Source organism: Bos javanicus, chromosome 10 (assembly GCF_032452875.1).
Source record: "Bos javanicus breed banteng chromosome 10, ARS-OSU_banteng_1.0, whole genome shotgun sequence".
Lineage (NCBI taxonomy): Eukaryota > Metazoa > Chordata > Mammalia > Artiodactyla > Bovidae > Bos > Bos javanicus.
The window spans coordinates 43,154,761-43,175,184 of record NC_083877.1 but is presented as its reverse complement, the minus strand read 5'-3'; the positions used below and the strand labels follow the sequence as shown (position 1 = coordinate 43,175,184).

At 37.1% G+C, this 20,424-nt stretch overlaps 1 protein-coding gene across 10 annotated transcripts in view; it reads left to right on the top strand.

Moving 5' to 3' along the window:
* Positions 1-20,424, top strand: part of NIN (ninein) — a 107,670-nt gene that overhangs the window by 73,251 nt on the left and 13,995 nt on the right. For 6 of the 10 annotated variants that reach the window (XM_061430949.1, XM_061430951.1, XM_061430950.1 and 3 more), the window contains 11 exons: positions 791-916; positions 1,025-1,094; positions 4,256-4,471; positions 7,614-7,727; positions 10,368-10,490; positions 11,763-11,876; positions 12,670-12,816; positions 16,776-16,955; positions 18,051-18,200; positions 19,131-19,178; positions 20,152-20,253. In XM_061430949.1, the coding sequence (XP_061286933.1) occupies positions 791-916; positions 1,025-1,094; positions 4,256-4,471; positions 7,614-7,727; positions 10,368-10,490; positions 11,763-11,876; positions 12,670-12,816; positions 16,776-16,955; positions 18,051-18,200; positions 19,131-19,178; positions 20,152-20,253 (1,390 nt within the window). Of the gene's footprint in view, positions 1-790; positions 917-1,024; positions 1,095-4,255; positions 4,472-7,613; positions 7,728-8,892; positions 9,006-10,367; positions 10,491-11,762; positions 11,877-12,669; positions 12,817-16,775; positions 16,956-18,050; positions 18,201-19,130; positions 19,179-20,151; positions 20,254-20,424 lie in introns of those variants that run through there. The other 4 variants (XM_061430952.1, XM_061430954.1, XM_061430957.1 and 1 more) reach the window with 2 other exon arrangements.

Genomic DNA, 20,424 nt, shown 5'->3' with positions numbered 1-20,424 from the left:
ACTTACAGTGCATGCTGATATTCTATAGATATTGGAAATTCATCTTAGAACATACAATTTTTTGAGGAGCTATCAGATTTTAATGTGCTGAAAGAACAAAGACAAATATGATACTAATTTGAACCACTGCTCACTTGACTTTATAAAATATAACAATAGTCTTCTAACAAATTTGGTTCAAAAAAATTGTAGAATTTACATCATGTCTGAAATATCTTAATGATATGGGGGAAAAAAAACAAAATAATTCTAGGTGTAGTCTTTCCTCTTTTTATTTTAGACCGTTCTTAGTTCCAAAAATCATAATGAGATGAAAGAAATTAGAAGGTAACCGTTAGCGTACATGTTTTGGTATGTCCCTTTCATTTATGTAGTGAATTTTCTTTCTCTAGGTACCTTGGGGTTTAAAACTAAAGCTCATACAGCTTAGTGATATGGCTTTTGTCTTTGAGGAGCAGGGAGGACTTGAGACTGAAATACAAAGAGTTATTTGCTCAAAGCAGTATGAGAAAGTCAGCAAGTAGGATGGGTACTGAGTTTCTTTTCTGTCTCAATGCTTAAGTGTTTTGGTCACACTTCCCTAATGTTTTTTAGTAAAATTCTTACTCCCCAAAAGGAATGAGTCACTGTCATAGCTTGATTTCCAAGTACCAAGAGACATACTAATTTAGGCTTTTCTTTTTAACTGGTATGGAATATGGATTTAATTGGAAGTTACTAGAAAGTGTTTTCCAAAGATGCCAGATGATGGCCTTTTTATAACTATTTTTTTAAAATCTCTGTACTGCAGATATGAATCTGAGAAGCTTCAAGAGGAAAATTCTATTTTGAGAAATGAAATTACTACTTTAAATGAAGAAGACAGCATTTCTAACCTGAAATTAGGGAAATTAAGTGGATCTCAGGAAGAAATGTGGTAAGATATATACTTAAATATTCTAAAGGCATTTTTGCAAGCACTGAAACTGTGGTACTTCAGTGTTTAAAGCCTAACTCTTAAGTTATATTTTCATTGTCCCTTTAGGCAAAAAATAGAAACTGTAAAACAGGAAAAAGCTGCAGTTCAGAAGATGGTTGAAAATTTAAAGAAACAGGTAAGAGGTATTTCTCAATGTTTCCTGATTCTAAAATTTTCTTTTTTTAAATTTGAAATTTATAGCACATGCCACTGGAAACGTAGCCAATAACGGTAAGGTTGTAACTCTGAGTTTCAAAATGGAAACTTACCTCATGCTAATTCTAAATTCAGTTTCTATTTTTTGAAAATATATTTATTATTTTCAAAATGTATATACATTATTTCTAGACTCTGGGTGTTTAATACAAGCCATATAATCAGTGGAAATGGGGAGATGATAACCTCTAAACCAAACCTATGAAAAACTAGCTCTATCCCTTATGTGTTTGTTTTTTTTAATTGGTGGAAAATTGCTTTACAATTTTGTCTTGGTTTTTGCCATACAGCAACATGAACCAGTCATAATTTTATATATACATATATATCCCTTCCTTCTTGAGCCTCTCTTCCCTCCCACTATCCCACATCTCTAGGTCATCACACAGTACCAGGCAGGGTCCCTGTTATTTAGCAACTTACCACTAACTATCTGTTTTACACATAATAGTGTATATGTGTCAATGCTATTTTCTGAGTTCATCACACCCTCACCTTCTCCTGCTGTGTCTACAAGTCCATTCTCTACTAGGTTCATTGGTACCATTTTTCTAGATTCCATATATAAGTGTTAATGCACGATATTTGTTTTTCTCTTTCTGACTTCACTCTGTATAAGAGGCTCTAGGTTCATCCACCTCACTACAACTGACTCAGATTTGCTCCTTTTTATGTCAGAGTTATATTCCATTGTGTAAATGTACCACAACTTCTTTATCTGTTCATCTGTCAATGGACATCCAGGTTGCTTCCATGTCCTGGCTATTGTAAAGTGCTGCAGTGAACATTGGTATACATGTGTCTTTGAGAATGGTGGTTTTCTCAGGGTATATGCCCAATAGTGGGATTGCTAGGTCATATGGTAGATTTAGTCTTTTAAGGAATCTCCATATTGTGTTCCATAATGGCTGTATCAGTTTATATTCCCACCAACAGTGCATAAGGGTTCCCCTTTCTCTACTTCCTCTCCAGAATTTATTGTTTGTAAATTTTTTGATGATGACCATTCTGACTGGAGTGAGGTGATAACTCATTGTAGTTTTGATTTGCATTTGTAATAATGAGTGATGTTGAGCATCTTTTCACGTGTTTATTAGCCATCTGTATGTCTTCTTTGGAGAAATGTCTGTTTAGGGCTTCTGCCCATTTTTTGATTGGGCTTTTTGTTTTTCTGATATTAAGCTATATGAGTTGCTTATATATTTTGGAGATTAACCCTTTGTCAGTTGCTTCATTTGCAATTATTTTCTCCCATTCTGAGGGTTGTCTTTTCATCTTGTTTATAGTTTCCTTTGCTGTGCAAAGGCTTTTAAGTTTTATTAGGTCCCATTTATTTACTTTTGTTTTTATTTCCATTAATCTAGGAGGTGGGTCAGAGAGAATTTTGCTCTGATTTACATCAAAGAGTGTACCGCCTGTGTTTTCCTCTCAGAGTATTATAGTTTCTGGCCTTACATTTAAGTCTTTAATCCATTTTGAGTGTATTTTTGTATATGGTGTTAGGAAGTGTTCTAATTTCATTCTTTCACATGTAGCTGTCCAGTTTTCCCAGCACCACTTCTTGAAGAGGCTGTCTTCTCTCCTTTGTATATTCTTGACTCCTTTTTCAAAGATAAGATGCCCATAGGTGCTTGGGTTTATTTCTGGGTTCTCTATCTTGTTCCATTGGTCTATATATCTGTTTTTGTGCCAGTACCATACTGTCTCAAGGACTGCAGCTCCTCGTGTGGTTTTCATTTAGGTTAGCCCCTTCCTCTTTCTTCAGCATGATTAAAAGCAGTAGGTTAAGAATAGAATTTTACAGATATAGAGTACTAGTTAGTCCATGTATATTTTCACAGAATTATGATTTATTTAGATAGTATGTGCCATTCAATGCCCAATTTGTATAATCTCAACAATGTGCAATTGTGTGAAGAAAGGCCATTTGAGAATCAGTCTGAAGCAGTCAAAAGACAAGGACATTCTGGGAAAAGAGTATTTTCAGCATTTGAAATAGACAAGGTGTTAACATCCAAAATATATTTTGTACTCTTACAAATTGCAAAACCCAGTTGAAAACGGATAACTGATATGAATGGTCAAGACAGAAAAAAGGGCACATATAAAAAGAAAGTTAGCCTAATTATTCATTATGGAAGGGCAAATTAAATGTTTCCTGTTTTTGCATATCAGATCAGTAAAAATTAAAGATTGATCTTGTCTGGTATTAAAAGGGAGTGAGAAAATGAATCTACTTATACATTGTTGATAGAACTATAAGTTGGTAGTGCTATGAAGAACGCATTTTGGGGATGTCAATCAAAACAGTAATATATAAACATGCCTTCTAACCCAGCAGCCCCACTTCCAAAAATGAGATGCTAAATACAAAATGCCACCATGTATAAATGAATTTTCCAAAAGATTGTTTTTTTATCAATATGAGAATGGATAAATGCAGTATGGAATGTCTTGCTACATGGAATACCTCATAGCCACATAAAAATATAGCATGTGCCAGTTTCTGAATGCACCGATTTGGAAAGATAAGAGTCTGTTAGATATTATAAGTGGAGAAAGCAGAGTATCCAAACATCTGAAATTATGCAAATTTTCGATCTAAAGAAGAAAAACACTGTGTGTATATGTGTCTGTGAACGTGAAAGTCGCTCAGTCATGTCTGACTCTTTGGGACCCCGTGGAATTCTCCAGGCCAGAATACTGAAGTGGGTAGCCTTTCCCCTCTCCAGGGGATCTTCCCAACCCAGGAATTGAACCCAGGTCTCCTGCATTACAGGCAGATTCTTGACCAACTCAGCTATCAGTGAGGCCCTCATATGGGTTTGTATATGTATCGAAAACAATCTGGAGGGGGATGCATCCCTGTGGACAGTGGCTACCCCTGTGGAGTGGGATTGGACAAGAGTGTCTAATTGACTTTGTCATAATGAGTATGTATTGTGTCTGCTATTAAACGTGTATGTGTGTGTATATATATAAACTATGTACATAGACAGGGTAAAAGAATTAATCTCTAAATAAGCTTTTTTAGCAGAAGTAGGATAACAAATTTTAAACACTTATTTCAATTTTAATTAGATTTCAGAATTAAAAACCAAAAACCAGCAGTTGGATTTGGAAAATATGAAGCTTAGCCAAAAGAACTCTCAGAATCAGAAAGAGCTGCAAGAACTTAATCAACGTCTGGCAGAAATGCTAAGTCAGAAGGACAAAGAGCCAGGGCACAGTGCATGTGAGGAATGGGAACAAGAAAAGTCTGATCTCAAAGAAGAACTGGAACACTGTAAATTGCAGGTATGGTCTACAGCTACTCTATAGCCTTTCTGGACGAAATCCCAATTAAAAAAATAAATGCTTATATTTAATTTCTTATACATTTAAGTCCTAATAATTAAAACAGTGTAGTGTTGGCACATGAGTAGAGAGATGAATAGAAAGTCTAGAACTAGACCCAGATACAAATGAAAACTTAGTATATAGCAAAGATGGGTTCTCAAATCACTGGGGTACAGGTGGACTTTTTAGTAAGTGGTACCTGGACAACTCAGTAGACATTCAGAATTAAAGTCAAAAGACAGCTCATAAACTGGGGGGAAAAATATTTGCATCATATGCCACAACTGCTGCTGCTACTGCTAAGTCGCTTCAGTCGTGTCCGACTCTGTGTGACCCCATAGACGGCAGCCCACCAGGCTCCCCCGTCCCTGGGATTCTCCAGGCAAGAACACTGGAGTGGGTTGCCATTTCCTTCTCCAGTGCATGAAAGTGAAAAGTGAAAGTGAAGTCGCTCATAAACTGGGGAAAAAAATATTTGCATCATATGCCACAACTGCTGCTGCTACTGCTAAGTCGCTTCAGTCGTGTCCGACTCTTCGAGACCCCATGGACTGCAGCCTACCAGGCTCCTCCGTCCATGGGATTTTCCAGGCAAGAGTACTGGAGTGGGGTGCCATCACCTTCTCCGCATATGCCACAAACAGTGGGGCTAATATTCCTACTATGTAAAGAACTCTTAAAAATCAAAGGACTTAGGATCAAAATCTGATAGCAAAATGGGGGGAAATGCATGAACAAAATAGTCACACACAAAGAAAAAGAGATAAAAATGGCTGTCAAACCTATGAAAAAATATTCAAAGTTACTCAGAATTAGAGAAATGCAAATAAAGCAACACTGATATCTCATTTCTCACCTATGAGATTGGCAACAATTTAAAAATATAACAACACATTCTGTTGGCACAAGTTTGGAAAATCAGGCACTTTCATACATTGCTGGTGGGATATAAACTGGTACCATATTTCTGGAAGGAAATTTGGCAATATCTAAGGAATGATGCTAAAGCTGAAACTCCAGTACTTTGGCCACCTCATGCGAAGAGTTCTCATTGGAAAAGACTCTGATGCTGGGAGGGACTGGGGGCAGGAGGAGAAGTGGACGACAGAGGATGAGATGGCTGGATGGCATCACTGACTCAATGGATGTGAGTTTGAGTGAACTCCGGGAGATGGTGATGGACAGGGAGGCCTGGCATGCTGTGATTCATGGGGTCGCAAAGAGTCAGACACGACTGAGTGACTGAACTGAACTGAACAAAATTATATATGTACTTAATTGTATGCTAGCAATCTTATTTCTAGGAATTTACCCTAAAGATATTCCTCCAAAAATATGAAATTCACATGCACAGGGTTGGTTATTCATTGCAGCATTGTTTGTAACTGCAAAGTATTGGAAACAACCTAGATGCCCACACATAGGAGAGTTGTTGGATAAATGCAATGGAGTCACACCATGGAGGAGTATTATACAGGTTTAAAAAAAGAAAAAGAATGAATGAGAAAGATCTCTTGGTATGAAATTATTTCCAGGACACACTAGAAATAGGTGAAAAAGGAAAAGCTGAAAAGCATATCTAAGAGTCTCTCTAGTATGTCTCCAACCATGTAAGAAAGAAGGGGATATTAGACAACACACATGTATTTGTGTAAAAGAAATACAGAATTTTTGGAAAAGAAATACAGAAATGATAAACCAGGTAACTAAAGAGATGCTTCCATATAGGGGGCAAATGGGAAAGGAATGCAAGAGAGGTATGGGAATGTGATAGCAGGGATGAGGAAGGGAGTGACACTTCTGAGAACTTTTTCATATAGTCCGACGCTTAGAACCATAGTCATGTTTCACACTGTCTTCACATAGCCCCTCAAATAAACAAGCAAAACGAATCCAGAAAATAAAGATCAGGGGAGGGGGAACTAAATGGAACACAAACACTAACAAGTGAACCTAACAGTGTTATGAGTGGATAACAACCATGATGTGGAAGAAAATAAGCAATTTAGAAATTAGTATCTTGACTGTACATGGTAAGGTTAAGACAAAAGGAAGTGTACATATATGCTACAATAGTCACTAAATGTATTTCTCATGAGGGTGTATGTTAGTGATTCTGGAACTACTCTGTGTATACCAGAATTGAACAAATAAGTAAATATATGGTAGATAGTAAGAACTGAGTTTCTCATTTTGGGGCAAGGAGGTTGGAAGTGGGGAAACTAGGAAGGCTAAAATGAACCTTCTGATGTTGGATTGGAATTTGAGTTAATAGAATAAACTCATTATTTGTTTAGTGTATAGGCAGATACAGAAATGTAGATGTGTATATATGAATGGAGCACCCAAATATTGGTTTCTGAACCCTGTTCTCCTATATGAGAAACCCGGGCTTCTTGGAGAGATGATTAATCCCAAGGCTGGTGAAGGGTCAATTCAAAATGAGCCTGGAACATCTCATGGTGCCAGAAAGAAAAAGGTACCCCCGAAAAAAATGGGGCATGTCAAAAGGACAGGACGCAACCTGAAGAAGCTCCTAATGGCCAGAGCTGAAATAATTTGATCAACAAAATAAAGCATAGCACAAAATAAGCATAATTATAAAATACAGAATGAAATGAGTATCTGTAGGTCTGTACTGTTAGAATAGGTAAGTAAAGGGGAGAGAAATAACAGCTCTTCCTTACAATAGAATTCCAATTAATAAATGTAGAAGGAAGGAAGGAAATAACAAGTCTTCATTAAGCAAATACCAAAGTAGTAATTGTCAATAAAATCCACTGATAGACACTAAAATTAATAAGCAAATGCTTAAGAAAAAACAGTTTGCATGGTCTCAAAGCATCTGCTCCCCAGAGAAAGATAGTAACTTTACAGTGGAGAATCTTCAAAAATAAACTTAAGAAATCATGTTTATACCATTTTAGTGGAAAGTTTGTTAAAAGATAGTTTTGGTTAGTTCCATTGAGTACAAATAATCTTAAAACAGTATGTCATTGAGTATGTACTATTTTTTCCTTAATGCTGCCTTTTGTGACCTTATTAAGTTTCTCTAGGCTGAATGAGTGTGTTATTTGACTTTTCAATTTTTTTTTCTTAGTCTTCCACTTTAGTGTCTTCTTTGGAGGCAGAACTTTCTGAAGTTAAAATACAGACTCACATCGTGGAACAGGAAAACCTCCTTCTCAAAGATGAATTGGAGAAAGTAAAACAAGTAAGACTGTGTGCAGCTTAGGTGGGGGCAAGGAGATACGTGTGGGAGTCATAGAATAACATGCACCAGATTGTCTTTTTAATTTTAGCCGTTGAGAGTCCCTTTTACTGAATCCTGTTAACTAGCTTATTGCTTAGTGAAGTTCAGGACTTGCAATACAAGTCTAATTTATAAGAGCTCCTATCACTAATTCTCCAAATGTTGTTCTAGTTATATAACTTACGTGTGTTGTAGGCTGACATTCTATTAATTTACTATAAATGAATCCCAGCCATTTCAGTTTAAGAAATGTGTTGCTCTACCTTCGCCCAGCCAGGTGTTAAGGTAATATAAATTTGCCTAAAAAATTGGTGACTTTCTTGCTAATAACTTTAATAACTATTCACCCAGATTTGTGAGACCCAGGTTCTCCCTTTTTCTCATAGTGAGTTTGAGGCATCTATCTTGGGCAGAAGAATAGATTCTAGAGCATTATGAGGGATGTGGTCTCACCTATGAATTTGGCTTTAAAAAGCATATTTCAAAGTTTCAAGCAAAGACCTAATTTTAAGTCCACCTTAAAATTTATATGCTGAACATTGTCCAATTTTATTCTTTATTCTGAATTTTTCAGTGAGTACATGAATTTATCAGTTTATGCAATCTTGATATATAATAGGAGAATTTAGTTTTTCCATTTTATTTGTTTCACCAAAGGAGTACTTTAATACCATGATATCTTTAGATTATAAAATTCTCTTGTGTCTATCCAACCTATGAGCATAAAGGTGTCCTTCTCTGATGCTGAAATAGAGTCTGTACCACTGGGTGTGTTATATTTGCGTTGATCCCTAATTGACAGCCATAAGTCTTGATTTCCTAATAAGATTTTAGACTCAGGGAATTTGTATCTCTTCCAGTGCCTAGTAGAGTACGGGTATCTATTAGGTGCTTTATAAGAACCTTTTCCAGTCAGATGCTGCTATGCAAGGTATAGCTGTCCTGCCATAGCAGAAGCTGTCCGCCCATATAAACATTCCAGAAGTTAAAAGGCCCTTCTGTGTTATATAAGTATTCCAGGACTGTTATTACCAAATTTATCCTAATTAACTTGGGCATGCTTTTCTCCTTTTTCTTTTTCTGTTGTTCAACCTTTCGGACGATAATGATGGGTCCCGTGTCCAAGCATGGGAAATGTATGTGCTGTGATTTTGCCAAGTTATGGATCAAAAGAAAAGGAGCAGAGTTGAGAGTAAAGCAACATGATCAGGACATCATTTTGGCACATTTTTCTTGCATGTGAGCCCTTTTGCTCTTGGTAGGAAGTTGTTCATGGTCCCTGGACTCTTGGATCACAGAAGTAGGATGGTGTCAGCCCATTGTTGCTGCCATACAGCTTGGACCTAGAAAGCACATGCTGCTCTGTATGACATAATCATTTCTTGTTCACAATAGTTTTGTTGTTATTATCTGTTGCACTGAAAAGAAACATGAGTAGCACATGACAGTCTGCAGACACCCAAAATGGTACCAGGCTTTGTGAGGGTCTGGGGATAGGGAGGCAAGGTAGTGAGTAAAGGACAAAAGTCCTTTATTAACCAATGCCCAGGTACATAGATTTTCCTTCATCTTTCTAACTTGTTTAGATTTGTAAATTATGCTGAATTTGTTGCCAGTTGAAGACAAGATTCAATCCTTAACGTCTGTTTTGTTATACTGTTCCAAAAGACCTTCAGGTAAAACGATAAAGGTGGCCATAAAATCATGACAGTAAATAATTGAAAATTGAAAGCCAGGTGAAGCAGAGGGAGATGGAAAACATATGAACTCCAAAAGTGTAAGAAACAGTCTCTTTAAGGCAGTGTTTGTGGGGGGTGGAGACTGCTCCTGCACACCAAGCTGTTTAGCAGTATCTGGGGTCACATTTGGTTTCCACACTGGGTATACGAGGCAGGGAGTGTGTGCTATTGGAATCTAATAGGTAATGCCTGGGATGTTGTCAGCCATCCTACAGTGCATAGGACAGTCCCCCATGACAAGAAATTACCTGGCCCTGAGGGTCAGTAGTGCTAAAGTTGATGATGAAAAGGAACAAAAAGTTTTTGGTTAATCGTGATTCCATAAAATGCAGAAGAAGCAACTATGTCCGTACCAGCAACATTTTCCTAAGCCAGTCAATTTAAGCATCTCCCAAAGTGAAGGGTATGTAAAATGAGCTGAAAAAGACTGGTTGATTTATCTTTAAACTTGCCTTTGTGTTGGTTGATACATTATATGTGGTTGATGCCAATTCTGTATTCTTGATTGAAAAAAGATTTTTTTTCTAGTTAAAAAAGAATGGGGAAAATGTTTTGTCATATGTACCCAAGTTAAATTGATGACAGAATGGCAATATGTCATTTATTTTATACTGAAGGTAAAACAGAAGGCTGGGACCATTGCTTAACAATGTCTGGTAGATTTTTGCCTGAGCAGACATTTCGGCAGTCAATTGGAGAATTGAGAGAAGCAGGGAACATTTTTGTCAAAGTTAATTATAGTCCCCTGGAGTGTATATGTCCTTGGAAATAGATAGGGAAATGGCAACAGCCATGAAAATGTCCTGTCTATAAATACGTTCATGAGATGTGATGGGTGGGCTCATTTGTTTATCCCTTGCAGCTCTGCAGATGTCCTGATCTCTCTGACTTCCAGCAAAAAATTTCTAGTATTCTAAGCCACAATGAAAAACTGCTGAAAGAAAAGGAAGCTCTAAGTGAAGAATTAAATATCTGTGTTGATAAGGTAATAAAAATAAGACTTTACCATCATCATATGGTATGTACCGTAATGAACATTTCTGTAATGCCAGGGGCATATGGGCCCACTGTGTTAGCCTAAAAGTCTCCCGGAACAGCATTTTGCTGGCATTTTGTGACCTTAGAGCTCCTGAAGCCATTAGTTTTTTTTATTTTATTGAAGTATAGTTGATTTACAATATTGTGTTAGTTTCAGGTATACAACAAAGTGATTTGGCTGTGTGTGTGTGTGTGTGTACTTCTTTTTTTGGATTCTTTTCCATTATAGATTATTACAAGATATTGAATATAATTCCCTGTGCCATACAGTAAATCCTTATTTATTTTATATATAGCGGTGTATATCTGTTAGTCCCATACTCCTAATTTATCCCTCCCACTCTTCCTCTTTGGTAACCGTAAGTGTGTTTTCCATGTGTGTGTCTGTTTCTGTTTTGTATTAATAAGTTCATTTGTATTATTTTTTTAGATTTCACATATAAGTGATATCATGTAATATTTGTCTTTGTCTGTCTGACTTGCTTCGCTTGGTATGATAATCTCTTGGCCCATCCCTGTTGCTACAAATGGCATTATTTTACTTTTTTGATGGCTGAGTAATATACCATGGTGTATTTGTATACCACATGTGTATTTATAATCCATAAACATTTTAGGATTATTTGTTCTAGTTCTGTGTAAAAAAGTCATCAATAATTTGATAGGGATCACATTAAATCTGTAGATTCTAAAGCCATGATTTTAACAGGAATCTAGATTAGTTGTTTAATAAATGTTAAATACAGTAATATAAAGATTGTCTCATTTTAATAATTATTGCTACTTGATGTATATTACTTAAATATATCACTAGTTTACTTACATATAACATGAATATTATGTATTTAAGGATCTGAAGCCCATTACATAGTTACTTTTTTTTCTACTAGATTTTCCCTGCCAAATCCAGAAACACTGCTTTTGTTACGTTTGCCTTAATAGACACTCTCTGTTTTCCTATTGTGGCACACTCTTGGGATTTCTAATTGCCTTCCAGCCCTTCATGTCTCACCCACAAAGCATGAGGCAATGAGAAAGAAAAATGGAAATCCCCAAAGAAAAGAGACTTCAAAATTAAAGAAAAGAGAGTCAAGGAAACGTTTGTCTTTTACCTTGCCCCAATCCACTATGTAAAGAGATGGTACTTGATGGAGGCATATGAATTGAGGCTAGACATATTTGCAAAAATGCTGTTACCTCTTTTCTTTTCGTGAAACAGTTGGCAAAATCAAGTCTTTTAGAGCACAGAATTGCTACTATGAAGCAAGAACAGAAGTCTTGGGAACACCAGAGTGAAAGCTTAAAGTCACAACTAGTGGCTTCACAGGAAAAGGTATGTGGACAATTCTTGTTTCATCCACATAGTTAATTTTTTCCTATATCTTCCAGCAGAACTCCAAGTGGAAACAATGTTCTAAGTGGATGTGGTCTAAAAGGGTTCAGAATGATTCAAGTTAACTAATATTTGACACATGTTACAGTATAATAAAATAAGTTGAACAGTGTTTCCTCCAAAGTTCATTATTATGAAATAATCATGAGATTGTCTCATCACTGTGAGATTATTTATTTATGAAAGCTCAAGAATAGTGCACAAAAATGACTTCTTATTTCTAATTTAGAATTAGCATTTCTCAGGCATGTTCATGCCCTATTATAGTTAAAGATATCTATTGACATTCCATTTACCAATTTAAATTTTTAAAAATTGAAATATAAATGAGATATTAGCATGGAGTAGGGTTCTACAAAGATATGGTTTTATTTTAAACTGAGAGGTCCTTTGCAAAACAACACCACAGTCTAAAATGTAACTTCTACAATATTCAGTAAAATTATCTATTGTGATGCCAGCTGGTACTCCTTAGTTCTGTAAGATATCACTTGGTAATACACCAGATGACTGGACCAGCAGTACCTTGCTCAAGGTATATTTCATTATTCTCTTAAATATAACATAACATCCTGTAAAGATACATAATATCCTGGTTTGCCCTGAGCAACTGAAAAGAGCTGGATGCAGGAAGTAGAAACAGAAGGGACTTTGAAGTTCTTTGTCTTAGTTCATTCATACATGCACATGCTATAGCTGAGACCATGAGGATTTGTCATTTGTTCTGACATAGGTTCAGAATTTAGAAGACACTCTCCAGAATGTAAACCTACAAATGTCCCGAATTAAATCTGATCTACGAGTGACTCAGCAGGAAAAGGAAGCTTTAAAGCAAGAAGTGATGTCTCTACACAAGCAACTTCAGAATGCCAGTGACAAGGTAATTTCTTTTCTTTATTGAGGTATGACTTTATACAGTAAAAGGCACACAGTTTTAGTTTATAACTTATTTTTACACATATATATGTACCTATATGTAAATGTGTATTTTACCTAGAATGTGTGTATGTATGTTTGTGTAACCACCTCCTAGCTCAAAATAAAGAACATTTCCAGCACCCAGTAGGCTCTCTTGTGTCCTCTTCAGTTGACAACCCCAAGGGAACGACTTCTCTACCTTCTGTCACCATAGGTTAGGGATGCTTGTTTCTGAACTTCACATAAATGGAACCATCAGTTCAGTTCAGTTCAGTCACTCAGTTGTGTCCGACTCTTTGTAACCCCATGAATCCCAGCACGCCAGGCCTCCCTGTCCATCACCAACTCCCGGAGGTCACCCAGATTCACGTCCATCAAGTCAGTGATGCCATCCAGCCATCTCATCCTCTGTCGTCCCCTTCTCCTCCTGCCCCCAATCCCTCCCCGCATCAGAGTCTTTTCCAATGAGTCAACTCTTCCCATGAGGTGGCCAAAGTACTGGAGTTTCAGCTTTAGCATCATTCCTTCCAAAGAAATCCCAGGGCTGATCTCCTTCAGAATGGACTGGTTGGATCTCCTTGCAGTCCAAGGGACTCTCAAGAGTCTTCTCCAACACCACAGTTCAAAAGCATCAATTCTTCGGCACTCAGCCTTCTTCACAGTCCAACTCTCACATCCATACATGACCACAGGAAAAACCATAGCCTTGACTAGACGGACCTTTGTTGGCAAAGTAATATCTCTGCTTTTGAATATGCTATCTAGGTTTCAACTTTCTTTCCAAGGAGTAAGCGTCTTTTAATTTCATGGCTGCAGTCACCATCTGCAGTGATTTTGGAGCCCAAAAAAATAAAGTCTGACACTGTTTCCACTGTTTACCCATCTGTTTCCCATGAAGTGATGGGACCGGATGCCATGATCTTCGTTTTCTGAATGTTGAGCTTTAAGCCAACTTTTTCACTCTCCACTTTCACTTTCATCAAGAGGCTTTTTATTTCCTCTTCACTTTCTGCCACAAGGGTGGTGTCATCTGCATATCTGAGGTTATTGATATTTCTCCCGGCAATCTTGATTCCAGCTTGTGTTTCTTCCAGTCCAGCGTTTCTCATGATATACTCTGCATATAAGTTAAATAAGCAGGGTGACAATATACAGCCTTGATGTATTCCTTTTCCTATTTGGAACCAGTCTGTTGTTCCATGTCCAGTTCTAATTGTTGCTTCCTGACCTGCATACAGATTTCTCAAGAGGCAGGTCAGATGATCTGGTATTCTCATCTCTTTCAGAATTTTCCACAGTTTATTGTGATCCACACAGTCAAAGGGTTTTGCATAGTCAATAAATCAGAAATAGATGTTTTTCTGGAACTCTTGCTTTTTCCATGATCCAGCAGATGTTGGCAATTTGATCTCTGGTTCCTCTGCCTTTTCTAAAACCAGCTTGAACATGAGGAAGTTCACAGTTCACATATTGCTGAAGCCTGGCTTGGAGAATTTTGAGCATTACTTTACTAGCATGTGAGATGAGTACAAATGTGCGGTAGTTTGAGCATTCTTTGGCATTGCCTTTCTTTGGGATTGGAATGAAAACTGACCTTTTCCAGTCCTGTGGCCACTGCTGAGTTTTCCAAATTTGCTGGCATATTGAGTGTGGCACTTTCACAGCATCATCTTTCAGGATTTGAAATAGCTCAACTGGAATTCCATCACCTCCACTAGCTTTGTTCGTAGTGATGCTTTCTAAGGCCCACTTAACTTCACATTCCAGGATGTCTGGCTCTAGGTCAGTGATCACACCATTGTGATTATCTGGGTCATGAAGATCTTTTTTGTACAGTTCTTCTTGTATTCTTGCCACCTCTTCTTAATATCTTCTGCTTCTGTTAGGTCCATACCATTTCTGTCCTTTATCGAGCCCATCTTTGCATGAAATGTTCCCTTGGTATCTCTAATTTTCTTGAAGAGATCTCTAGTCTTTCCCATTCTGTTGTTTTCCTCTATCTTTGCATTGACCACTGAGGAAGGCTTTCTTATCTCTTCTTGCTATTCTTTGGAACTCTGCATTCAGATGCTTATATCTTTCCTTTTCTCCTTTGCTTTTTGCTTCTCTTCTTTTCACAGCTATTTGTAAGGCCTCCCCAGACAGCCATTTTGCTTTTTTGCATTTCTTTTCCATGGGGATGGTCTTGATCCCTGTCTCCTGTACAATGTCACGAACCTCATTCCATAGTTCATCAGGCACTCTATCAGATCTAGGCCCTTAAATCTATTTCTCACTTCCACTGTATAATTATAAGGGATTTGATTTAGGTCATACCTGAATGGTCTAGTGGTTTTCCCTACTTTCTTCAATTTAAGTCTGAATTTGGCAATAAGGAGTTCATGATCTGAGCCACAGTCAGCTCCTGGTCTTGTTTTTGCTGACTGTATAGAGCTTCTCCATCTTTGGCTGCAAAGAATATAATCCATCTGATTTCAGTGTTGACCATTTGGTGATGTCCATGTGTAGAGTCTTCTCTTGTGTTGTTGCAAGAGGGTGTTACAAGGTAATTTTTTATATTTTGCAAGTCAAAAGACCATGGGTAAAAACATTTTGATATATAGAAAGTGTCTGATTTTAATATATCACAATGCTGCATCTGTTTGCAAATAAATTAAGAATATATGTAGACAGCATATCAAAAAGCAGAGACATTACTTTGCCAACAAAGGTCTGTCTAGTCAAGGCTATGGTTTTTCCAGTAGTCATTTAAGGATGTGAGAGTTGGACTATAAAGAAAGCTGAGCACCGAAGAATTGATGCTTTTGAACTGTGGTGTTGGAGAAGACTCTTGAGAGTCCCTTGGTTGCAAAGAGATCCAACCAGTCCATCCTGAAGGAGATCAGTCCTGAATATTCATTGGAAGGACTGATGCTGAAGCTGAAACTCCAATACCTTGGCCACCTGATGCGAAGAGCTATCTCATTTGAAAGGACCCTGATGCTGGGAAAGATTGAGGGCAGGAGGAGAAGGGGACAACAGAAGATGAGATGGTTGGATGGCATCATTGACTCAAAGGACATGAGTTTGAGTAAACTCCAGGAGTTGGTGATGGACAGGGAGGCCTGGCGTGCTGTGGTTCATGCCGTCGCAAAGAATCGGACATGACTAAGCGACTGAACTGAATTGCTTTTGTCCTACCATAAAAATTGGTGCTAAATTCAGCTACTTTATCTCCTGCTGATACTTTTTTTTAACTGTGGTTTTTTAAAAAAAAACATAATAGTTTCCATTTTAAAAAATTACTTTGGGGCTGAAATGTTTTTCAAAATGAGACTGTACCATTTTTTTTCTTTTTCATGTTTTGGCTTGAAAAGCAAAAGGCTTATCTAGTTGTGATACCTTAAAAAAATTTTTTTAAAGCATCTTTCAGGATCAAAAAAAAAAAACCACTGTGGTAGCTTAAAGCATATTCCTGAGTTCAGGTCTCAATTATATGGATGATACGTGCTTTGGATTCTAAAAAAAGGATATGATTGCATATGTGAAAATGAAAGTAGAGTTTGGCATGTGAACCCTTTCAAGTTAGCTGTGCAATTCAGAGTTCTCTTTGTGTCCTGTGTTTACCAAAAGAATGCTTATATGGATTCAAAGCATAACTTCATAAGAATGAGGTAATCTTTAAGGACACTAGTCTCTGTGCACTTGGGTCCTATGTGGAACTGGGCATTGCCCTACAGTCAGCTTTGCTATTAGATTTGATAGAGCTGTTTTGCCAAAGACCATTTAAAACAGAATTTCCGAACCTTTTTTTAAAATAAAAAACTCAAGAATATTGTTTTACTTTTATCTATATATACCTGTGCTCACTCACATTAGAAGACACTCAAAAAAGAAATCAGCTTGTTTTTTAAGGCTTAACTCTGTTAATTCTCTCTTAAGAACTGGGCCCCAGAAATAGGCATCCATCCATCAGGATTCCATAACCAACAGCAAAGGCTGTCCTGGGACAAGCTGGATCACCTGATAAATGAGGAACAACAGCTACTTTGGCAAGAGAATGAGAGAGTCCAAACCATGGTACAGAACACCAAACCGGAACTCATACACTCCCGGGAGAAGGTAACTTGAAAAGTTGCACGTGGTAGCCTAGGTTTGTAAGTCAATGTTTGATATGATGGCAGTGATTCTAGGGTATGGATTTGAGTATTCTGGTGTGGCAGGCTTATTTTAAGAATGTATAATTTATCATTTACTTGCAATATAATTTTATCATGATATGTTTGTATACTATTTTTTGTATAAGCAGTTCTATATTAAATCTGTGATTTTATAAATGGAAGTGATGTAACCATACATTCCTCCCTCATTCAAATAGGCTAGCCACCAAGACTGGTAGTACAAAATGGCAAAACTAAACTCAAATCTTGTTGGTCTAACTCCTTGTAAGAGGAAAAGTTGCCCCTCTTTAAAGACTCAGCATTTCAAGGTTAAAATGATATTTAAAGATCATTTTTTCAGGGGATGTTTAAATGCTTTACCTCTGCTGAGCAGTCAAGCAATTGTTTTTTTATTTATTTTTAATTGAAGGATAATTCCTTTACAATATTGTGTTGGTTTCTGCCATACATCAATATGAATGAGCAACTATTTTTAACCTATGCTTAAATAAATCTTTTGAGAAAGAACTCTTAGGAGTCAAAGATATTCACTAGAACTCCTACCCTGTGCCAGAAACTGCTATCACTAAAGTTGCAGTGTTAAACAAGACTAAACATGGTTGCTGTCTTCATGGAACTTAGCTGATGTAAATGTACTGTTCAGGTGTGAACAGTCCAATACAGACTCAGAGGAACTGTCACCCCCTTCACTCCTAAAAGTTATGCTCATGTCAGGCACACAGGTGCCTACAGATTATATCTGTTTGCTTGGTGGCCACATTGCTCTATTGACTCTTAGTGCTTTGGCTGAGCCAGAAGTCCCCTCTTCCCTGTCTGATGCTTAGTGTTGGATCAGGCTAAAAATAGATTAACCTAGAAAGGATCTTTTGAAATCCAAAAAAGTAAGCTTCAAAAATTGGCAGACTTGACTGGAAAAAGCTTTTTTAATACAACAAAACCCAAGCACTGAATAAAAACTTGCATTATGTTAGCTTTTTGTTTTTCCTGGCTGGGTGATTATATTAGCATTTCTTCCCCTTATACTGGTTCTTGTTAGGTCCGTCAGCTGGAATCCAACCTTCCTTCTCCTAAGCACCAAAAACATCTAAATTCATCAGGTACTGTGAAGCCCACAGAGCAGGAGAAGTTGAGCTTAAAGAGAGAATGTGAACAGTTTCAAAAGGAGCGATCTCCTACTAATAGGAAGGTGAGTTTTTGAGTTAATACCACGTGGCTATATGCTGACTCTGATGCATCCCTAAATGTATGTTTCTTCCCCCGAGTGCTTCCAAAGAAATGACTAATGGCCTATTTTGCTTCTTCCTTTTATCTGCACTTTTGTCATCTTGTCAAAGCAGTATCATAGTTCTTTTTGATTGAATGATCGCTAAAAAGGAGCAATTTAAGTTTTCATAAAGAAGATGGTTAATCATCTTCAAGGTATATAAACTTTTATAAGTTAGTAAAACATATATACCTGAATATTAGGAACATTTTAATTTGGTTAACTACTGCTGTATAATAAAAAGACAAAACATTCATGTCTCGGTTTCTGTAGGTCAGGAATTTGGAAGCAGCTTAATGGAATGATTTTGGCTCAGGGTCTTTCCTGAGGTTGCTGTCTAGATATTAGCTGAGGCTGCAATATCCGAAGGCTTCACTGGTGCTAGAGATCATCCACTTCCAGATTTACTCAGATAACGTGTTAGGAAGAGGCTTCTGTTCTTTGCTGGCTGATTGCCAGAGGCTCAGGTCCTCCCTACCTGGGCCTTTTCTCAGGATGTCGCAATGAGTGATACAAGAGAGAAATTCCAGAAGACCACGATGGAAACCGTAATATGTTTTATAAACCAATCTCAGAAGTCACACAACATCACTTCTGTATTCTATAAGTCACACAGACTAACTCAGGCATAGTGGGGGGAGGGGACCAGGCAAGGGTGTGACATAGAGATCACTGGGGACCTGCTTAGAGGCTGGCTACCACATGGTTAAACCTCTGTAACATGATTCCCTTTGCTTTGCATTCTTTGTTACATTAAGTTTGAGTTCTAGACCAGTGTTACTGTGGGAGTTCTTGGTATTTGTTTTCCTTTCTTTCTTTTTCTAAACTAAAACTCAAGAGTTTTCACTACAGGCACACCTTGGAGATATTCCGGGTTCAGTTCCAGACAACCACAATAAAGTGAGTCACACAAATTTTTTAGTTTCCCAGTGCAAATAAAATTATGGTTCCATAATTATGTCATTTAAAGTCTAGGTTATATTCAAGTAAACTTTTCAAAAAGATGTTGGGTTTCATCCAGCTGCTCACCAAGGGGAAAGTCAAATGATAGGTTTTAAAATAACAATGAATTTAAGTGTGCCTGGAAAGCATACACCCGAATTCCATTTAACAGTTCTTGCTACTCTCTCAGCTCTTTTGATGGAGGCAAAGATCAGCATTCTAGAATTGTGTCATATGTTTTCTACTTAGCAATATTCTGAATCCTTGAGTGTCCTCTAACTCATTAGATTCTCATAAGATTCTGTACCAAAGAGAATTCCAAAAGTGGATCCTCATAAAACTTTCAAATTTCTTCTTTAAAATTGAGAAAAGAGTTAAATAAATCAGGTTTTGTGTACTCTGTTTTCAGACGTTTTTCCCTACTGCAGATCCATAGTAGATGATCATGAATTCAGTTTAGTGAAATACCAGCATTTCAAAAATTTTTATTATAGTTTCTTTACAATGTTGTGACAGCATCTTTAATAAAATATACTATAAAATATCAAAGTGCATGGCTTGTAGTAGGGATAAATATTATTTCATGGAAGTTTTCTTTTAGTGATGTATACTTACAACTGATTATGCATGCATATGTACTTGTGGGGGGGTGTGGGTGTACTGGGTTGCAAGATAAAATGTATTTCCTACAGTGAGTGGCACTGAAATTTGAAAGCTACCTGCCTTAGGACTCTGTTCTATGTGAGGAGTGGTGATTTAAGCTAGACTAAAATATAATCAATGCACTGAATTATTTGTTGTTTTCCCTTGATGAATGAACTCAGCTTTCTTCCAAGAGTTGAGATTTCTGATTAGTGTAAATTTGTCAAAAAAAAGTAGAGAGATTCAGGTTGTTTTCTTTTTTTTAAGGAAGTTTTATGTTTTTCAACAGGTTAGTCAGATGAAATCCCTTGAACGAGAATTAGAAACAATTCATTTGGAAAATGAAGGCCTGAAAAAGAAACAAGTAAAACTGGACGAACAGCTAATGGAGGTAAGTTTTTAAGGGAAATGACCTTACTGATCTGATCTGATGAAGAATATTTTAATCCATGAATGACCCATTTGTTGAGAGAGGCTAACATAGCATTAAATTCCTATTACGAAAACAGTGAAAATCTAAGTACATTGCCAGGCTGGACTCTTTGGTTTGTCTTACCAAGTT